General features: G+C 45.3%; 1 protein-coding gene across 8 annotated transcripts in view; it reads right to left on the reverse strand.

Annotated features, from left to right (window-relative positions):
- KIAA0319 overlaps nucleotides 1–22,029 on the reverse strand; it is a 98,613-nt gene extending 76,584 nt beyond the window's left edge. For 2 of the 8 annotated variants that reach the window (XM_082731467.1, XM_082731464.1), the window contains exon 1: nucleotides 21,847–21,982. Coding sequence is in view for 1 of the 8 variants with exons in the window: in XM_082731462.1 (XP_082587588.1) it covers nucleotides 21,847–21,985 (139 nt within the window). In the remaining 7 variants the exon portion in view is untranslated. Of the gene's footprint in view, nucleotides 1–4,018; nucleotides 4,163–9,960; nucleotides 10,298–21,846 lie in introns of those variants that run through there. The other 6 variants (XM_082731468.1, XM_082731466.1, XM_082731465.1 and 3 more) reach the window with 5 other exon arrangements.
- Nucleotides 22,030–22,799: the final 770 nt, after the last annotated feature.

The raw sequence follows: 22,799 nt of genomic DNA on the forward strand, positions 1-22,799 counted from the left end.
TCGCTTTTGATCCTGGAAGAAGTCACCCATGAACTCAGGTCAAGGAAGAAGCACCCCAGTGGCCACTGGCCGGCCTCCCATGACTAGGAGGGATTGTGTACATGTCACACGGGCTTGTTCAGAAGTGACAGGAGCTGGTGTTAAAAATGCCTGGACAGGACAGACACCTCAGGACTGGACAGCAAACTGGTCACACCAGCTCTCCGTCTGCCCTCCTCCTCCCAGGCTTCCTTCTGATGGCCATCAGTGTCCCCATACTCTCTCCCCCACGCTGTCGACAGCCAGCCCCAAGCCAAAGTCATGGCTCCCTTCTTAGGAGGTGTCCTGAGGCCACACTATCGCCAAAAGTCACACGCTGTATTCAAAAAACAATTCACACTATGGAAACTACTATTTATTTCATCATGTCCCCAAGATTGTACATGCATTAGTTTGGTGCTCTAACTCCCCATTACATCATCATCATCCCCATTTCATAGACGGTAAAACGGAGGCTCAGGAATACAAAGATGTCCTGAAGAACTGGAACCCAGTTCAAGTGTGGCTGATACCAGACAATATGTTCTTTTCACTACTGTGTGCTGCCTTACGTCTCTCTGCACTTAACAAACAAACAAACAAACAAACAGCTAATAGAGTTTTCTTCTCAGTTATAAAAGGAATAATAATAGAAAATCTAAGCAACTAGGTCTAGCAGAATGGGCTTGTGTTCCCTGCCAGTCTCTTTCTGTCACTCTTCCTCTCTGCCAAGCGACCTCACGGTGCCATCATCCCTAGGCATCTCAAAACCCAGTTTCCACACATCATACTATAAACTACAGGGGCAGGGACTTGGGCTGGTTGCCACGTTCACCCCAGAAACTAGAGGAGAGGTTAGGACATGCTAGGAGCTCAGATGTACTGAATAGACACATGCATGAATGAATGGTAACTCTTTCCTTGAATGAGTGAGTTTGCCTGTCAGCCCTGTGCAGGGGCCACGATCATCATCTCTGTATTGTTTTACTTTTAGTATATGTGCTGCTGAATAGAGCACTCTCCTTGAATAAGCAAGAGTTAACTGCGATGCCTAACTTTAAAATTCAAATTACTATGAATTTTTAACATGGGTTTAATTATTTTACATTATGTATCTAATTCTACTTTGTTTATTTGCATACATGCAAAATGACATACGGTATCGCAGCACTGTTAATAATAACAAAAGGTTGGAAACAACCCAAATGTCAATGTCAACTGACAGGAAAGTAGTTAACAAATTATGATCTAGCCTGGTAATGGAATACTATGCAGTTATAAAAGAGAATTTTATATACACACACATATATACAAACAGTATATGGATATATACATGTATATATACTATTATGTATAACATAATATAGAATGTATACCCATAGATACACAAGTGTATGTATTATGTATATATGGCATACAGTGCACATTATAGACCACATGCATACATACACACATGTATACATATATACACACACACTAGCATGTATGTTATGCACACACACTGATATTATCAGAAGATCTTTGGATACTAAATGAAGCAAGCAAGCAAGGTCAGGGTCTATAGTAAGTCACCTTTCGGAAGAAGACAGGATTCCTGCTTGCTTGTATTTGCAAAAAGAAATCATGGAAGCACATAACAGAAACCAAGAGAAGTGGCAGATGTGGAGGGTGGGAAAAGGAATTGGAAGCGGGGGGAGACATGGGTGGAGCAAGACTTCTCACAGAGTATGCTTTTATATACCTTTATTCTAGGTAATGTGATGTTCCGTCTTAGACTTGTCAATCCACTTTGAAGGCAGAGAGCAGCCCGAACAGCCTCCCCCCCCATGCCCAGGGCCACTCGGAAGGAGCGGCCGGCCACTGTCAATACCCGCAGCTCTGCTTTCTGGTACTCGCCTTTTAAAAGACAGTTCTTTACGTTTGTGCCAGATGTAAACCTTGTGATCTTCACTGCCACTAGCGATGAAGTCTTCGTTATGGCCTCCGAAACATGAATGGATCGTATAAAACCCTTGCGTGACACCTTGATACTTTCTTACTAAAACTCTGTCTTGCAAGTCCCATAAATGAACTCCCTGAGTTGCTACATTTAACAAAGCTAATCGGCCATTCTTGGAAATAGTAAAAGACATAATGGGATGATCTTCTTGTACTATGTTCCTATCTGTAAGGTCCTCAAAGTTGTACCCCCGGATCCGCTGGTGTGTGTCTGATGCCAGAACAGTCTTGCCGTCGCTCAAGCACCAAAGGCATTGCACTCTCACCCCTTCCCAGGAATCAAGGAGGTTCCCGTCTAAATCACACTGGTAGAACTGGCCGCGCTGACCTCCAGTTACGAAGCGTTTCCCATCTGGATTCCAAGCCACGCTTGTCAAACTGTCCTCATGAGACTGGCTCATTTTTGTCCTTAGCGCTCCCGTTTGGACATTCCAAAGCCACAGCTCAGAGCAGTCATCTGGGCCTGCCAATCGCGGAGCTGACAGGGCACACACGCACAGTGAACTGTTTGAGCTGGAACCCACAGATCCCATCCATGATGGCCAGCGCCTCAGACGATGGCACTGTTAGAATATGGGGACCAGCACCTTTTATAGACCACCAGAATATCGAAGAGGAATGCAGTAGCATGGATAGTTGATGGCGAATGTGGAGCAGACGACTTCTGTTTAACTTAAAATTAGTCGTATTTTAATGGCTTGGGATTTGGTGCAAACAAACATGATTGATAGCTGGACAGACATGCTCGTCATGAAAAAAGAACCATTTCTGAAGCCCGATTGGGGCCAAACATTTACACCTTGCTTCATAGTAACCAGTTGAGATGAAGCACGTCATTAGAACGTTGTTGGACACCATGTTGAATTATCCCCCCATCGGTTGTGAAGAACTGTGCTACATTCAGGCTTACCCATTGAACTCAGTATATATATTTTTTTCCCTCCTGCCTTTTGTCTGGTGGGATACCATTCTTGTTGCTCTTCTGTGTAATGAAGTTTAAATGCTTGTTTGGAAAACTTTATTTAACAGTTTAGAAGGCTTGATAGAAGGAGTGCATTAGTCTGAAGAGTATACATTGGATAGGAAAGAATTTCCTTCTTTTGTTTCTCCAAAATCTTTCCGCCTTATTTAGCTTGAGATCTTTGCAGCTTGGTTCATGGATTCTAGCCTTGCCCGTTGCGCAGTATATACTGATCCAGATGATAAACCAGTAAACTATGTCAAAAGCACTCTCAATATTACATTTGACAAAAAGTTTTGTACTTTTCACATAGCTTGTTGCCCCGTAAAAGGGTTAACAGCACAATTTTTTAAAAATAAATTAAGAAGTATTTATAGGAAAAAATAAATAAATTAAAAAAAAATAAAAGACAGTTCTTAGCTTTCCCTCTCGAGTTTTCCATCTCGAACTATCTTCCGCATCTTTACACGGGTGCGCACACACTCGCCCTCCCTACAGCATCCCTCCTGGCCATATCACAGATTTTTCCTCCATTTACATTCAGTGTATCAGAGAGGGACTCCGTCTTCACACAAGAAGGAACAGGATAAAAAACCCCAGTTTCTCCTGGTACGATGAACAGCTTCCAAGCGCGGTGCGCGTTGTCGGAGGGAGTCCAAGAAAAGCACCGCAGAATGAAGGGCCTCCCAGACTCCGCAGACGCCGCTGTCTGTGGTGTGTGCTCATTCCCTGCGTCTCCTGGTGCCTTACACTCTCCTGAAACACTGCTCGGATACCAGGTTTTACAAAAACTGGTATAAGATGGAAGAATTTTTTTTTCTTTTTTTTAGATTTTAGTTATTTATTTGACAGAGTGAGAGACCGTGAGAGAAGAACAAGCAGCGGGAGAGGGAGAAGCAGGCTCCCCGCTGAGCAGAGAGCCAGATCCCGGGCTTGATCCCAGGGCCCTGGAATCACAACCTGAGCCGAAGGCAGACGCTTAGGGACTGAGCAACCCAGATGCCTGTGAAGATTTTTTTTTTTTAAGATTTATTTACTTACTTGAGTGAGAGCACAAGTGCAAGCAGAAGAAGAGGGAGAAAGGATCTTCAGCCGACTCTGCGCTGAGCAAGGAGCCCCCAATGAGGTTCAATCTCTCAAGCTTGAGATCATGACCTGAGCTGAAGACAAGAGTCAAATGCTTAACTGATTGTGCCACCCAGGGGCCCTTTTAAGCCCTATCAGTTGACATAAAAGATCCAGCATGATTCTCTCAAGGTTTTTTATTTTATTTTATTTTTTTTAAGACTTTTTAAAAAAGATTTTTATGTATTCATCAGAAAGAGAACAGAAGCAAGGAGAGCTACAGGCAGAATAGGCAAAACAGGCAGAGAGAGAAGCAGGCTCCCCACTGAGCAAGGAGCTCAACGTGGGACTTGATCCCAGGACCCCCGGATCATGACGTGACCCAAAGACAGACCTTAACCAACTGAGCCACGCAGGCATCCCTCAAGGTATTTTTTTTTTAAGTTTGTTTTTTTTTTTAATTCATTTGAGAGATATACAGAGACAGAGACAGCACAAGCAGGGCAAGAGGCAGAGGGAGAAGCAGACTCTCCACTGAGCAGAGAGCCCAACAGGGGGCTTGATCCCAGGACCTAGAGATTACAACCCAAGCCAAAGGCAGACCCTTAACTATCTGAGCCACCCAGGCACCCCTTTTTCCAAAATATTTATTTATTTATTTTAGAGAATGAGCAGGCAGGAGGAGGGGCAGAGAAGAAGAGAGAGAATCCTTAAGCAGACTTCTTCCTGAGCACACAGCCCCACATGGGGCTCGACCTCATGACCCTGAGATCACGACCTGAGCCAAAACCAAGAGTCGAATGCTTAACTAACTGAGTTCCCCAGGTACCCCTCAAGGCATTCTTAAAAATTCATTATATTCAAACACTGTAAAAGTTCAATTTATCTTGATGTTTTTAAGGATTGATACTTTAATTGATAATTAAAAAGCAGTATTTTAAATAAAATTAGTCATCATAACTAAAAAACAATGTAACAATAAATAGTAAATTGGAATCTCAAATGTCCTATATGAAGGTATGGTTAAGTACTACTGAATATCCCATGAATATATAATATTCACATATTACCACATAGTCAGTGACACAATATTGCATGAAAGACATGAACTGTGAACGGAAAACACAGCACCATACACGTGTGGGGAAGTCTGGATTTCTAGGTCTAGCACGGCGGCGAGCCAATAAACTACTTAAGTTGCCAGGGAAAATACGATGCAAAACACCATTAAACCGCTATCTGCTCTCCCAGAGAATAAGCACTAAAGCAAACAGGCAGCTAGAAAGCAGGGCGGAAAACCAACCCTGACGCAGAGGCTGCCACAGAGACTGTAGATTTCTAGAGCCCAGAGACCTGAGTTTGATGACAGAGAAAGAGCACAGCCAGAGCCCCGGGCACATATAAGTCCAAGGTTGGAAACAGAGTGCCCCACGGAGCCAGAAACCTTTGAGAAAGATCCATGCAGGTGAAAGGATGAATAAGAAAAAAAATTCAGCCCCATGGCTCTGTATGAAGAAAAATTTTTCTTTTTAGAATTGGCAACCACAGATTTGGGCTCAACTTTTCATTCCAAGTTTGATCTCCCAAGAGCAGGCAAACCAGAACTTAGGATTCAAAATTTCAAATCATAGGCACCCTCAAGAAAGGCAACAGAAAAAAACAAGAGAATTAGGTTTCTGTGATTTTCAAACAACAGAATTCTGGCACAGAGAAACAGAAAATAAGATGCTAAAAATGCTTAAGGAAATAACATCTAATAATAAGGTGTAAGATTTGTACAGCGAAAAGACCTTGACAGATTTGAAAAACAGCCAGCCATAAATTCCAAAAATAAGAAGATATCATCTTTGGTATCAAATGCTCAGTGTGGGGGCATCTGGGTGGCTCAGTGGGTTAAAGCCTCTGCCTTCAGCTTGGGTCATGGTCCTAGGGTCCTGGGATCGAGCCCCACATCAGGTTCTCTGCTCAGTGGGGAGCCTGCTTCCTCCTCTCTCTCTCTGCCTGCCTCTCTGTCTACTTGTGATCTCTGTCTGTCAAATAAATAAAATCTTAAAAAAAAAAAAAAAAGCTCAATGTGGGGGCAGCTGTGTGCCTCAGTCGGTAAAGCACCCAACTTCGACTCAGGTCATGTTCTCAGTGTCCTACGATCGAGCCCTGTGTCGGGCTATTCATGCAGTGGGGAGTCTGCTTGTCCCTCTCCCTCTGCCCTTTGCTCCCTGCTCTGATCTCTCTTCCTCTCTCAAATAAGTAAATAAAATTTTAAAAACGAAAACCAGGGCGCCTGGGTGGCTCAGTGGGTTAAGCCGCTGCCTTCGGCTCAGGTCATGATCTCGGGGTCCTGGGATCGAGTCCTGCATCGGGCTCTCTGCTCAGCAGGGAGTCTGCTTCCCTCTCTCTCTCTCTCTCTCTGCCTGCCTCTCCATCTACTTGTGATTTCTCTCTGTCAAATAAATTAATAAAATCTTAAAAAAAAAAAAACCAGTAACTACAACAATGAGAAAAACTCTAAACCTCAATGGATGGGGGCCCCTGGGTATCTCAGTCAGTTGAGTGAGTGACTCTTGATCTTGGGGTCGTGAGTTTCAGTCCCATGTCATTAAGTAAAGAGATTACTTAAAAAAAAAAAAAAAAAACTCAACAGACAGGTTAAGTAGCAGACTAGACGAGGCAGTGCTGAAGAATTAATGAACTTAGAAAGTCTTATCTGATCGAAGAGAAGAGATGAGAGAATGAATCCCGTGGGCATCTGAAAGCAGAGGATATGAATGTACACGCATTGAGGAGGGAACTTGCCCAGGTTCCAGCGACAGCAAGAAAGGCAGCCCAGAGAGAAGGGTAAGCACGGGGACATAAGTTTAGGGAGGCGGGGGGAGGCCACTGTAGTTTGTGGGTCAGGAAGCCTTTAGGTCTTACTCTTTCTGAGGAGGCTAGCAATTTCATAAGGAGATTCCTGGGCACCAAAGGAGTCTCTGGCAGAGGGTGGTATGGGAGACGTGTGGGGGACAGGTGCTTGTCTTAGGCTTTCTAATCACAGCTGCTACTTAACACGCCTAGGTTATCATCAAAGCTGGAGAGAACCAGGATGCTGTAGTAACAGACCAAATACCCAGGGATTCATTTCATGGTTGGAAAGAACAGAAGGATGGTTCCATCCTTGCTGTTCAAAGTATCTGATCTCTGTAAAGAGGCAGATCCTGGAGACAAGGGTCACCGTTATCCCAAGGACTGTGCAGAGACACAGCACAGGCAGCAAATACTTTCACATTAATCTTTCTGGGGGGAAATCACCTTCATTAAAAGAACTCTGGCAAGCTAAGAGTAAAAAGAAAACTTCCTTGTTCAAAATGGCAGACTGCACACAGATCTATTCCCCATTTCCAATATTCCTAGTAAAAAATTAAAAGAGAGGGAGAAGGCAGGCAGGACATTTGAACAGATGGAAGAAAAAGGGAATCCGAGAAACAGATGAATGACCTGATCTATGAGAAACACTGCAATGAAGAAGGCAAAATAGTCGGGAAAAAAAAAAAAAAAAGAACAGAAAAAGAACAGAAGTTGACCCTTAGCCTTAGAAGATAAATGGACAAACCCAGACACTCCGAATCCATTCCCACAGCTTCCTACATCCCTTCACAGAGTAGAGATGGAAATGTTAAAATTAGGTTTCTCAGACTTTCCTGGAACTTAGGATTCTGACTGCAGTTTAGAACCCCTGAAATACATTCAAGTGAGACTTGGAGGTTGGACGTGAAGCCTTGGCTCCCTCCTGATGTCCTTCAACAGGGAAGGAACAGTGAACTTTTAGGGTTTGGCCACATGGTCCTGTCCTACTCAAGGTTGGGCTCAGCCTTGAGAGCTGGACAGTGCACCATCCTGTAGCAAGTCCTATCTCCCTTTACATCTCCATCAAATTGTCCACCGAGGAGAATAAGAATAAAAACGGCGCTTTCCAGAGAAATGATAAAGCTACCATGTCAACCTCATTCCACATACAAAATAAATCTTAGATGAGTTACAGATCTAACTGTGAGACACAAAGTTTTAAGATTAAAAGAAAATATAAACAGAAATATCTTTATAACTTTTGATTAGGAATAGGTTTATTAACAAGACCCCAAAAGCAAAAAATATAAACAATACAGAAATGATTCTATACAAATGTGTTCATTCTCAGATATCTATTGATTCCTCAACTTGATAAATGGAATCTATAGAGACTAATCAGTAATACCATACTTAACGATGACAGACCTTTCCTCTAAGATCAGGAACAAGATTAGGATGTTTTTACTCTCCCTCCTTCTATGCCACACTGTACCTGAGGTTCTGGGTGGGACATTAGCAAGAAAGTAAAATAAAAGCATCCAGATTAGAAAGAAGTAAAAATAATTCTATTTGCAGATGACACAATCTCACATTGAGAAAATCCTAAGGAGTCTATGAAATACTATTAGAGTTCAGCAAGGTTGCAAGATAGAAGATCAATTTATAAGTCAATTGTATTTCTATAGCAATAAACAAGCAAAAATAAAAATAAGAAAAAATAAATAAAAATAATAGATTTCCATTTACCATAACATCATAATGAATATATATTTGGTAATAAATTTAACAAAGTATAAAATCTGTACTGTGAAAGCTACAAAATATTTTATTTTATTTTTTAAATGTTTATTTATTTATTTGACACAGATAGAGAGTAAAGGTAGGCAGAGCGAGAGGGAGAAGCAGGCTCTCCACAGAGCTGGGAGCCCGATGTGGGGTTTGATCCTAGGACCCTGGGACCATGACCTGAGCTGAAGGTAGCTGCTTAACCGACTGAGCCATTCAAGCACCCTGAAAACTACAAAGTATTTTAAAGAAATTAAAGAAAACCTAAATGAATGGAAAGACAACCTCTTTTATGGTTTGAAGTACTGAATATGATTATAACAACAGTCCCCAAACTGATCTACAGATTCAATGCAATTCCTGTCAAAGTCGTGACTGTCTTTTTTGCAGAAACTGGTTGTAACATTCCTACAGAAATACAGAGGTACCCAGAACAGCCAAAAAATCTGGGGGAAAGAAAAAGAACAAGATTGAAGGATTCACACTTCCCAATTTCAAAGCTCACTACAAATCCATAGTAATCAGGACTATATGGCATGGGCATAAAGAAAGACACATAGATTAGTGGGATAGAACTGGGAATCCAGAAATAAACCCTTATATTTCTGGTCAGCTAATATTCAACAAAGGTGGAACAACTGAATAAGGAAAGAATAGTTTTTTCAATAAATAGTTCTGGGGAAACTGGATAGTCACATGCAAAAGAATGAAATTGGACCCCTACCTCACACCATATAAAAAAGTTAACTTGAATCAAAGACCAAAACTTTAAAAGTGAAGTCTATAAAAACTCTTGGGAGAAAACATATGTATCTTTGTGACCTTGGATTAGGAAATGGTTTCTTAGGTAAGGTAGCAAAGGCACATATAACAAAAGGAAAACCAGACAAAATAGATTTCACCAAAATTTTAAACATTTATGTTTCAAATCATACTATAGAGAACATCAACACACAACTGACAGATGGCAGGAAATATTTACAGACCATATATTTAATGAAGGACTTCTACTCAGAATTACAACTCGACAGTTCAAAGACAAATAGTCCAATTTAAAAAAAAAAATGGGCACAGGATCCGAGCAGACATTCCTCAAAGAAGATACATACTGACCAAAGAGCACATGAAAAGATGCTCAACATTATCAGTCGTGAGAGAAATGCAAACCCAAACTACCATGAGATACCCTTTCACACGCACCAAGATGGAATCATCCAATACCTCTAACCAAGGGGTCCGGAAGATGTGGAGAGATGAGAGCCCTTGTACATTGCTGGTGGGTGCGGTACAGCCTCTCTGGAGAACACTTTGGGCTCTTCCTCAAATGGTTAGGCAGTTACTAACTCCATTCCTAGGTATGGAATTGTGTCGCTCTCGCCAGCAAGAACGACTCGGAGACTCACGTAGCGGCGAACCTTTTTTATTAATCGCTTTTTCTTCCTCCTCCTCTAACCCCGGGCGCATGGGTTTTCATGCAGGCACCGTTAACCAATCAGAGCATGATCACCAAACATAACCATACATGGCCATGCTGTGTTCATGCAGTGCGCATGCACCTCCCGCGTGAGTGGACCTAAATGAACAGCCAATCATATTCAGTCCCTTACAGCTCTTATAGTGGGCCTCCTGTACTGGCTCCCGACAGAATTGGAAATATATGCCCACAAAAAAACCTGTGCAGGAATGTTCATAGTAGCGTTATTCACAGTAACCAGAAAGTAGAAATCACCCAAGTGTGCACAACTCAAGAATGGCTAGACAGGGGCAGTTGGTTAAGCGGGTCACTCCTGGTTTTGGCTCCGGTCATGATCTCAGGGTCAGGAGATCAAGTCCCACGGGGGCGGGGTGGGGGGAGCTCTGTGCTCAGCAGGGAGTCGGCTCAAGACTCTCTCTGTCTCTCTCTCCCTCTGTACTCCCACCCCCCTTCACACACTCTTAGACAAATAAAATCTTAAAAGAAAGAATGGGTAAACAGAATGTGGTATCCAGTGGTATATCCAGACAAGGGAATGTTACAGGCAATAAAGAGACCCGAGGATGGATCCTGACAACACTGTGTCAAGTGCAAACAGCCAGTCACAAGAGGTCTGACACACACCATGTGATCTCGTTTGTATCAAGTGTCCAGAACAGGCAAATCCATACAAATAGACAGTAAATCCGTGGGACCAGGGACTGATAGGAGGGACTGCTTACTGGGTCCGAGGTTTTTTTTAATGAGGTGGTGAAGATTTCTGAAATTAGGGTGAGCTGTATATATCTGGGAACATATAGAAACTACTGATAATATACTTAGAGTGAATTTCGTGGTATGTAAATTATATCTCAATGTAGCTGTTATTTAAAAGAAAGTGTATCGGGGCACGTGGGTGAGCAGTTGGTTAAGCGTCTGCCTTCGGCTCAGGTCATGATCTCAGGCTCCTGGGATCGAGCCCCATATCAGGCTCTCTGCTCAGTGAGGAGCCTGCTTCTCTCCCTCTGCCATGCCCCCTGCTTGTGCTCTCTTTCTTTCTCTCTGTCAAATAAAAAGTCTGTAAAAATAGAATTTTTAAAAGTGTATTGTGCACCTCCATACACAAGGCAGTATTCTAGGCTCTGCCGATCCGGTTCCCTCGAGGAGTTTATATTCCAGTGGGAAGCCCAGATAGAGTTCGTCCCAAGATACACAGAGTCTTCAGGTTCGTCCCAAGATACACAGAGTCTTCAGGTTTGACGGTACAATTAGTCTTGGCAAACCATGCGGACTTATAGAGAAAAAGAGAGATTCCAGAGGAAGAAAAAAAGAGGCTCTAGGAAGCTTCTAAGATAAAAGTTCTGATTTTCAGGAAGGCAATAGAGGGGATTTCTAGAAATTACAGATGGAGAGCACTTCAGAAGGGAAGCAATGACCAATTCATGAGCGCAGGGCAGGAGAGCAGAATGCAATTGTCTCTCTCTTCTTTCTACTTTTCTGTTTTCTAAATTTTCTATAATCTAACAGTGATGTATCTTCAGTGACAAAAGAGGACTTTCTCTTCTCTTTAGCTGGCTACTGTTAGGAGGCTGCTAGATGGAAAGAATGCCATAGGCATGACAGGCTGACAGGCTATGACAGAATACCCTACGTGCGTGGTGGAGAAATGCACCTAGAGAGAGGCCCCTGCCGGCTGGCCGTAGTGACTTCCTGCTCAAAATGTCTGCTGGGGATTTAGAGCTCAGTCATAGCCACAGACGGAAGGGTGTGAGGATAAATTAGGAGGGAGGGCAGTCAGGTCTGCGTGAACGTATTTCCTTCCCTCCCACCTTCCTGCAGACATGATCATTGCCTGATAAACAGATCACGATGAAGGACTCAATGATACAGGGAGGGATCCACAGCAAAGGGCCTTAAGTTAGGAGCTGTGGTCCTGGCAGAACTAAGATGCCAACAGGATATATAGCCTGAAAACTGGGGTTTCCATCCAGGACCATGGTAATTCTGGCTACTCTGGACTAGAGAAAAAGGCCACTACTTCCAGCAATGTTATCTGCTCGTTCCAGTTCAAGGATCAATGTCATGGTCTTAAAATACATAAAACTGGGGTGCCTGGATGGCTCAGTCAGTTAAGCATCTGCCTTCAACTCAGGTCATGATCCCACGGTCCTGGGATTGAGTCCTGCATTGGGCTCCCTGCTCAGGGGGGAATCTGCTGCTTCTCCCTCTGCCTCTGCCTCTGCCTATTGCTCCCCCTGCTTGTGCTTGCTCTCTGTCAAATTTTTAAAAATCCATAAAATTATCTGACAAACTATTAGTTAAAACCCACAGATGATGTAGAAGAGGAACATTTAATTGGGTGGGTCATTTAGACTCACTATTCAAAATGTCTTAAATAGAGGCGCCTGGGTGGCTCAGTGGGTTAAAGCCGCTGCCTTCAGCTCAGGTCATGATCTCAGGGTCCTGGGATTGAGCCCCACATTGGGCTCTGTGCTCAGCGGGTAGCCTGCTTCCCTTCCTCTCTCTTGTGAGCTCTGCCTACTTGTAATCTCTGTCAAATAAATAAATAAAAATCTTTTTTAAAAAATGTCTTAAAAACCACGAAAAACAGCATAAAAGTTCACCAGAATAGTGGGGAGGGGGGGACAGGCATGCTAGAAGGCATCGGTAATATAAGCAATGAAAACACCATACAGTGGCATCCAGCTTCCTAAAAACCTAAACTTCCTACATAGATAAATTAGCAGATTGTTGTCTTTATAAAATCTAACTTGTTCTACAGGAAGAATTTTTAAAAGTGTATTGCAAATGTCATGCATTTTCATTTTTTTGCTTTCAAAGCAATAATTTTTCAGAGTAACCTTCTCTTTTCCTATCTCCTAGCCTCGAGTTCTCTTCTTTAAGTTGTTTAATTCTAATACGTCATATATGATTCATACAGAACTTACGAAATGTAAAATCACCCCGCAGGCTGTTATTAAAAGCCAAGGTCCAGAACACTTCTTATTTCTATGTCCCCATTAGGTACTCAAGAAAGTATGTACTTCTTTAATACGATCCTTGCGTTTCACCGTCTGTGTCAGTTTCCTGGGGCTGCTGTAATAACATGCAACAAACTAGGTGCCTTAAAGCAAGAGAAATCCGTCCCATCGCCGTTCTAGAGGATTTCAGACGCCGTTCCAGCAGTCTGAAATCGGAGCCCGGGCAGAATCCTTCCTTGCTCCCCACCAGCTCCCAGTGCTGGGTGGCAGTCCCTCCCATCCCTTGGCTTACAGTGACATCACTCCTGGCTCTGCCTCTGTTGTCCCATGGTGTCCTCCCTGTGCCTTAACGCACTTACATCCACATCTCCCTTACAGGGACATCAGTGAGAGGAATTAAGGGCCCACCCTGCTGACCTCATCTGAACTCCATGACCTCTGCAAAGACTCTGTTTGCAAATAAGGTCACATTCCACCAGGAGAGAGGTGAACTCTTCACTCTATCTTTTGGGGGGACACAGTCCAACCTGGAACACCATCCTTTGTACTTCTCAAAAGACAGGCTTCCTGCAATTTGCCCCCTTGTCCTAACCCATGAGTACCAAGAGCAGAGAGCATTTTCTAAGTGTAGGGGTAAAAAAAGCCAAATTCCTCACGGCGAGAAGAGAGAGGAACTCTGGCCTTCAGATGCCAAGGGCTTTCTGTCATGTCCACATGCCAACACAGAGCCAAGGTGAAAGGTAAAAAATAAAAGGTAAAAAGACATTTATATTCATATTTATTTATGCATCCATTGGCCAGCTGCTAGAGTATTTTACCATCTTTCCTAAACTCTGCTAAGACATTGCCTCCCAGCCCTCACACTGTAAATAACACCAGTTTTGTATTCTTGCAGACTCTGCTCCTACATTAAAAAGAAAAATTCCAGGGGTGCCTGGGTGGCTCAGTGGGTTAAACCGCTGCCTTCGGCTCAGGTCATGATCTCAGCGTCCTGGGATCGAGTCCCGCATCGGGCTCTCTGCTTGGCAGGGAGCCTGCTTCCCTCTCTCTCTCTCTCTCTGCTTGCCTCTTCATCTACTTGTGATTTCTCTCTGTCAAATAAATAAATAAAATCTTAAAAAAAAAAATTCCAGCACGTAAAACCTTGAGTGTACATTATGGGGCTTTAAATAATCTCCCTCAATTATGGAACTAGCTTAGTTTTCAATTGTTCAGCACTTTTATTTCTTCCTGAATTCAATCCCTACCTAACGGGGCCATCACTGCTACCCAAGTAAATGTTTTGTCCTGCACTATAATGATTAAACCAGCACCTTCTGAGCACCTAGCAAGAGTGGGCCAACAGGTGTACAGGACAGCCCCATCAGTCCTCGATGACAGCTGGGGACCGGGGCTCAGTGCTTTGTGTGTCAGAGAAAGCAGATCTGCTTTGTGTCCAATTCTGAACACAGCTGGGAATTACTGTAGGGTCCAAGGGTGGACTGTCATGTTGATTATTTTAAATAAAAGTTACTTAAGAGACAGCCTGTATAATCAGGACACTCAGACGTTTCTCCATCCCCCAGAAAGCAGGAAATAGATCTCCCACGAGAAAGGCACCCCTCTGAACCGGGAGGTAAGGAGACAGCCTCAGCACCAGAGACAGGAAATTCAGAGCCTAGAAGGCTGTATGAACCCCTCTTGTTACTGCTGACTAGTTGACTATCTCAGCCCGAATTCTGCTTAGAATTCCTTACTAATCAAAGCTTCCAAAGTTAAGTTTTTCTTTGTCCTATCAATTTCTCAAGGATTTATTGTCTCTTTGTCTAAAAAATATAAAAGCTGCCAGCCTTAGTCACTTCTTCAGGTCTCAGTTTTATCACTGAGCTTCCATGTGCACATGTAATAAAACCTGGATTTTTTTTTCTCCTGTTAATCTGTCTCTTGTCAATTTAATTTTTAGTCTAGGTTTAAGATCTTGAAGGGTAGAGAAGTATTTTTCCTTCTCTTCGTTACTAAACTTCTGAATCTGGCAAACCATTCATCCATTTGGAGACTGTTCAGATTTTTAATTCTATTTATCAGCAAGTCTATGACCAGCTAGCCAAAAGGTTTTCCTTTAGAATTTAACTTTCTGGGGCACCTGGGTGGCTCAGTGGGTTGGGCATCTGCCCTCAGCTTGGGTCATGGTCTCAGGGTCCTGGGATCGAGTCCCTCATTGGGCTCTCTGCTCCGTGGGGAGCCTGCTTCTCCCTCTCCCTCTGTGGCTCCACTGCTTACACGTGCATGCACTCTCTCGCTCCCTCTGTGTCAAGTAAATTAAAAAGAAAAAATATTTAAAAAAAAAAAAAAAGGAATTTAACTTTCTGGGGACACCTGGCTGGCTCAGTCGGTGGAGTGTGTGACTCTTGATCTCAGAGTCATGAGCTTAAGCCCCACGTTGTACGTAGAGATTACTTAGAAATACAAACTCTAAAAAAATTTAAAAATTTAAAAAATAAAAATTTAACTTTCTGGCATTAAGCAAATAATTGTTCACTTATTCCCTATGATTGCAAAAGAAAGAAAGTAGAGTACTGTCAGCTATCAGTCTATCCTTCTAACAAGAAAATAAATGGTTTATAGTATTTATCGTCACTATCATTAACAGAATAGCCACTGACAATAGTGCTTACGGTCACAAGGTAATTTTATATACTTCATAGCATCCGAGCCGAGCCTCCCCATAACCATCTGAGAGGTAAGAAACTCTGACCCTCAACAGATGTACAAACATTTTGGATGAATTGGCTAGAGAAGTCAGTTTCCAATTTCTCTAAAACGAGTCCTGAAGTTTTCAACGGGTCGGGAACACAGAAGATAAAAGCAAGCCCTGATCTTTCTCACTCCCAGCAGTCTCCCTCGACCCAGCAGGTGAGGAACAGTCCCGGAGTCACCCCGGACCTGCACGGCCCTGGAGAGAGGGGTGGAGAAGACGCCACTCAGGGAGCCCCTGCTGCGTCTCCGGGGGCACACGGGCCCCCCATCCTCACGAGCAAACAAGGGAGTCGGAAGGAGATGTAGATAATACACTCAGCTAGGGGCTAAGCTGAGACCGTAAAACTTGGCAGCGTTTCAGTACCACAGTCTACACCCTGACTTTCTCCACTGGAAGCTGATAAGGTAAAATAAGTTCAAGAAAACCTGTGCCAAGCAACACAGAGGATTTTACTGGCAACTGAGAGAATGCCTTACAATTACAGGATAAAGGACGCCCTATTAGGAGATCAAACAGATTTAAGGGAAACACGATCCAGCCAGTGTTGGGTTTTAAACACAGGAAGGGCACTGGTGTGGAATGGGGAGAGAGCAGATTCTGTGGGGCCCTCCGAGGGCAGATCAGGGAACAAGGTGGAGAAAATACAGGCAGAGAGCAAGCACCAACCCCCCCCCCCCCCGCCATCTGTCAGCTTTCTAAGAACCATACTGGTGAGATGGTGGGAGTGGAGCAGAAGATGTTTCCGCGTTATTAAATCCACCGCGTTAATGCAACAAACACCCACATCAGGGTTAGTACGGCCAGGCTGCTGACGACCAGCAAAGTTCCTTGAAGCAGCAGTGTCTCTGCGCAGGGCAGACAGATACACAGCTTGACAGGCACGAATGTGAGAGATCCCATTCCCAGGCGTGGCCAGCAGCATGACAAAGATGGGACAGAGAATCCGTCTCTTTTTCTGCAGAATTACACAGGCTGTACTGACAAGGGATGATGGCAGAGTGAGTGCGGGGTGAGACGTGGTTCGCCCTAGGAGGGTAAGGGATGTCAAAGACGGTTGCAAAGGAATAGAGTATGAATTAAAACTCTGCAGAATGCTTTCTAGTACTAAGTAAGATTCATTTGCAAAAAATAAACAGGCAAAACTATATAAGGATATTTGGGGAATTAGAAGAAAAAGCAAAGGTAGATTCTAATACTCATTATAAGGCAAAAACCATCTAAAATATAGGAACTAAAATGACATTTTATTATGGCTCACTCTGTAACTAACTAGGAACAACAACAACGCAACCCAAACACAAAGGGATCAGAATTATGATGTAAAAATGCTATTGTGGCGACTCTATGTTACACATGAGAGGAAGATTTACCTGACTGTTCAAAAGACTAACAAAATAATGTCAATAGGGAAAAAAATGAAGGAGAAGGAGGGAACACAATCTGGTTTCAAATGCAGAGCCAGAAGTAAGTTGGGACAATTAAGGAATTAGATACTATGAAATACAAGGCCGATGAACACAAAATATTCAAGTTCCATGGAATTAAAAAGTGTTCCCCAAAAAGCTTAATTTAATGCCTGTTATAAATGAATCCAGCGCTCAATGCTGGGAATATACAAACAAGGCAGGTTTGCCGAGGATGAGCCTGGCAGACCAGCATGGGGACCCTCCTTCCAACAGACGAATGGCCAGGCAGGACACAACACACACACACACACACACTCCCCATAACACACACTGCTCCTCTCCAGGGGAGTTCTAGAACATGAGGTCTTATTGCATCTGCTGCAGTCTCTTCTTCTGGGGTATAACCTGTATTCCAGAGAAATGGTAATCCACAGAGGATGACTAAAGAAGTACAAATGATCTTACCAGACCTACCAAAACCAAAGAAGGAGCAGCACAGTGAAGACGGAAACAGAAGGCTGACTGTGGCTCTGTGTGCCGTCAGAAAAACAGGCAAACAGTAATCAGCAAGGGTGACAGGAAAATTCGAAGGTGGCCTCCTGACCCTCACCCCTGGGTGTTATTCCCACGAGGACACGAGGATTCCCGGCAAGGACAATTCTGCAGATACAATGAAGCTTACTCATCGGCTGGCTTGAAGACAGGGAGCCCGTCGGAGGGATCCAAACCTATCATTAGAGCCTTTAAAACAGTGATCTCCCTCCGCTAACAGAAAGGGAAGTCAGAGAGAAGACACTGAGCACGACAGAAACATTCTGCTGCTGGCTCTGATGATGAAGGGAGCGTCTCGAAAGAACCTGAGAGCTCCTCCAGAAGCTGAGAGCAACCACAGGACGGCTGGCAGGAAAGGCGGATCTCGGTCCAGTTGCTTCTGCCAACAGCCTGACTGAGCTGGGCTGCAGGGTCCTCCCCACAGCCGCCAGATGAGAATGAGCTCTGCTGGTAACCTGTTATGGGTCTAGGGAGACCCTAATTCATGCTCATAAATAGGTATTGTCTTAAGCCCCAGAGTGTGCGCTATTCTGTTCTGCGGCAACAGCAAACTGGTGTGGCAGGAAAGACGGTGGACGTCTACTGACATCATGAAATATTACGGAGCCCCTCACACGTGTCACTGCAGCTCAGAAAGACTAATGCACAGGGGCTAGGAGTCCGAGGCATGCCAGAGTGAGCTAGAAAGCAACCTGGCCTGCCAAGGCATGCCTCCTCACAGGGACTCTGCTCGGACAACCCAGGGCCTTCCAAACCCAGGCTAAGTGGAGCACATGCATACAGAGCAACAACAGATCTTTTATTAACACACAGCTAAACTTCTAGGCAGAAGCAGTGCAAAATCTATCTCTATCTCTTTCTCTCTAAAATAAACAAATCTTAAAAAAAAAAAGTATGACTGGTCAACTGAGTGGAAGAAGACTAGAATAATAAGGTCAAAAAATTTCTCCAGATTTGGAAGAGCAGGTGCAGTGTGGCAATGGATAAAACAGGCTGTGGGGCGCCTGGGTGGCTCAGTCATGGGGTGTCCACCTTCGGCTCAGGTCATGATCCCAGGTTCCTGGGATCAAGCCCCGCATTGGGCTCCCTGCTCAGCGGGAAGACTGCTTCTCCCTCTCCCACTCCCCCTGCTTGTGTTCCCTCTCTCACTGCATCTCTATCTGTCAAATAAATAAAATCTTTTAAAAAGGGAAGGAGGCAGCCAGGTAGGTCCAATGCAAAAGGGTGAAGACTAGTCAGTCATCAGACTCATAAACATATATGACAGGGAGTGGGGATCTCAGGGCTATGACTAGAGAAGTTTTTTACTCCAGCAACATATGAAGCATGGGCACCTAAAATTTGGAGGTTTCAAGTCTTTTAGGACAAGAAAATTGAAGATACTGAACTAACCGATGATATTTCAACTTCCTGATAAATACAAATACACTTGAGAGAGATGGTGAAGATGATAGTTCTTTTAAAAGACAAGTATGTTACATCGACCAGAAGGCAGGACAAAAGCCAAAGGAAATGCTAAGGTATGCTGCTAGTCACAATCCTAGAAGAGCAGGGTCCTCCTCATCCTAGAAAGGAACAATATGTGCTCCTCACCTCATGAAGAAACATACTGAAAAATGGAATACATCAAATCTGATGGTGGCAACAGATTTAACAAATTAACAAATTCAATAACAAATTTATGAATTAACAAAGGTAACAAATTAACTCCATAAATTAACTGGAGTTAATTTATTCATTTCTCCTCCATTCTCATAATTCTTGTGCTTTCAATTATGGCATGGAAAGACTCCACCTTTAAAAATTCATGTTGAGGTCTGAATTATGCCCTTACTCTAGCTACACTGTTTAAATGAAATAGATGTTTACTAGAATCCCCCCTCCCTTTTTTTTGAACTTCAGGAAAAGAACATGCAGCTGTTTGGACACAGAAAAGCTTTCTAACTGCCAATGTAATTCTACCAACGTAATTTGGAAGGGAACAGAGCTAAAACTCCAATACTGTATCTTTATCTACCTGCCTTTTATTTCTGTGAGAAGCTTTGCTCTGAAACTCAAGCATCTATTGTTGAAAGATTCTGAAAAATGATGCAAAAGTAGGTGTTATGTTGACCTAACCCTTTTTACCACTTAGTAGAAATAAACAAAATAATTTCTCACTGTTGAATTCACATGAATAGTGTCTAAAAATACAGACTAAAAAAAAAAAACACACAACAAACAGAACAAGAAATTACTAATTACTCTAGGCCTACTAAAGCAAAACTCTTCCTTGTAGTATTAAATACACTTATCTGGAATTACATGCCTTTAAGGTTGTGATTATGTTTAGCATTGTTGTTGTTTTAATAATACTACGAGGAAAAATTATGTACTTTATGATGGTTTGACATTATAAATCAGACAAGGTTTTGTCACATCAAAATAATTCTACTTTTACTGCCAAGTTATTTTGAAGACAGAACATACTTCCTGAAAAGAAACTTATTTCAAGAACGATCACAACTTTTATTGAAGGGTTACAGCGCCTTCTACATAGAACTTCGTTTAATTCTTAGAGGAATTCTATCAGTAAGTCCTATTATCATCCTTATTTTACAGATAAAGAAACTGAGGCTTAGAGAGACTAGGGAATTTGCCAAATGTGACAGAGCCACAGAGTGGCGGGACCACGACCAAACCCAGGTCACCTGACCTGGAAATCTACATCACCCCAACATGGAAGAGTCAGGCCTGGTTCTGCATATTTATTTAAAGAGCACGTGATTTCTCTGCTTGGCTACAAAACAATTAAAAGTCAAGAAAAGGGGTGCCTGGGTGGCTCAGTGGGTGAAGCCGCTGCCTTCGGCTCGGGTCATGATCTCAGGGTCCTGGGATCGAGCCCCGCATCGGGCTCTCTGCTCTGCGGGGAGCCTGCTTCCTCCTCTCTCTCTCTCTGCCTGCCTCTCTGCCTACTTGTGATCTCTCTCTGTCAAATAAATAAATAAAAACTTTAAAATAAAATAAAATAAAAATAAATAAAAGTCATGAAAATCTGACAGCCAATCCACTCTTTCACGTTGAGAAGTTACTGAAACTCTCTTTTGACTATTTTTAATACATAAAGATTTTGGCTGAATTATTTTTGTTTTTCTGGAAGAAAATGACGTGCCCGCACGGGCATTATGCGCGGCCAAGTGCGAGGAGTCTCCCGCGGCTGCAGAAAGCCCCGATCCACGTTCCCATCCGCGTCTCGGTGACAGAAAAATTCCGCGTTCTCTAGGACTCCTCCCTCGGTGACTGGATTATGTGCAGTTTTCCGCATTTGCATGAAGAGGGATGTAGGGCATCAAACACAAAACAAGGTGCTGTTATTTGCCACCACTTCAGGGGGCGCCACGACCGTGGTCTTCTCGTCTGACGAGTGTGCGGTGCTCAGACACGGAACGTGCATTTCAGGAATAAAGGAATCAATGCTGACGTTCCTCTCCCAAATCCTTCTTTTTTTGTTTTTTGTTTTTTTTTGGGGGGGGGTGGGGTTCTTTGGTTTTGTTTTGTTTTTTGGGGGTTGTTGTTGTTGTTGTTTTGTTTTGCTTTTGAGAAGGCGGCTGTGTACGATTCGCTTTTCCCACGACCGCACACTCCCTCGACTTTTCACGCCGGCGCCGTCTACGCCGCCCGCAGCGCGCCCGCAGCGCGGGTGGAAGCAGCCGGGCCGAGGCCGGCCGGGAGCGGGTCCGTCGCGTCCGCGGCCGCGGCCGCTCGCCCGTGAGCGACGACCCCCGACCCCCGGCCGACGCGCTCCGCCCGCGACGCCGAGATTCGTCCCGCTCCGCGGAGCAAGCGCCCGGCGACGCCAGAGCAGCCGTGAAGCGGTTTTAAGGGCAGGTTCCGGCGAGGCCGCCGAGGCCGGCAAACGTCCCACCAACAGGACTCCGCCAAGTTGAGAGAACGCGGTTCCACAGGCGACCGATCGCCGCTCGCGAGGCCGGGACAGACGGGAGGGCCCCGCCGCCGCCGGACCCGGCCGCGCCCCCGCCGCGCCGCGGACGCTCCGCCCGCCCGCGAGAGCCCGAGCAACTCACCTCGGAAACTCAGGGCGCCGGGCTCTGGGCCTCGGGCGGGGCCGCTCCCCGCCGCCCCCGCTGCGCGCCGCTCCGCCCGCGGGCTGCCGGCCCCACGGACGCCGGGCATGGGCGGCCCGGCCGCGCTCGCGGGCGGCATCCCCCGCCGTCGCTCCGGCTCCTCGGCCGCGTCAGCCGCTGCCGCGCGCGCCCACGCGCTCCCCCCACGCGCGTCCACGCGCTCCCCACGCAGGCGCGCGCGGCTGCCGCCTCACGGGAGGGGCCGCCCGCCGACGGAAGCCCCCGGCCGCTCCCCCCGGTCAGAGCCCGCCGCAGCCACTCCGGTCCGAACCCGGGACCGGCGGAGGCGACCGCGGCGCGCTTACCTCCAGCCGCGAACGCGAGCCCGGCCGCCGCTCTGGCGCCCCGTCTACGCCCAGCCCCGGGCCCACGGGGCTCCGCCGCTGTCCGGCGAGGACGCCCGGCCCGGGACAGACCCCCGCCCGGCCCCCTGCAGCAGCTTCCGCGGGAGCCGGGGCAGCGCGCGCCCGTGATTCAGCGTCTTTTCGCGGCGCGGTTACCACGGCGACGCGCGCGCACGCGCCCTGGGAGGGGCGGGCCGCGGTCCCTGCCCAGCCGCCGGCACCCAGGTGCCCGCGACTTTGCACACCGCTTTCGGACGGGGAGGCGGTCTGTATGCCCACCTCCTCTCCTTCGCCAACCCCGTCCCTGTCGCCATGATCCTAGACGGCCCCGGGGGATGAGCCCCCTTTCATATGCCCGGGTCAGAGTGGCTCAAGGAAGCCAAGAGCACACCACCTGGGTTAAAGACCCTTTCAGAATGTGTCCCCTGAAGGGAAGGTACCCCACATGCACAGGTCTCACTCCTCCGGCGGGAGCCTCTTTGGGCCCTACTATGTCTTGAGCACGTGATATTTTTTGATTTAGGTTCGTGGGTGCTGGGAGGGGCCCGG

The sequence above is a fragment of the Mustela nivalis genome (assembly GCF_964662115.1).
Source record: "Mustela nivalis genome assembly, chromosome: 5".
NCBI lineage: Eukaryota > Metazoa > Chordata > Mammalia > Carnivora > Mustelidae > Mustela > Mustela nivalis.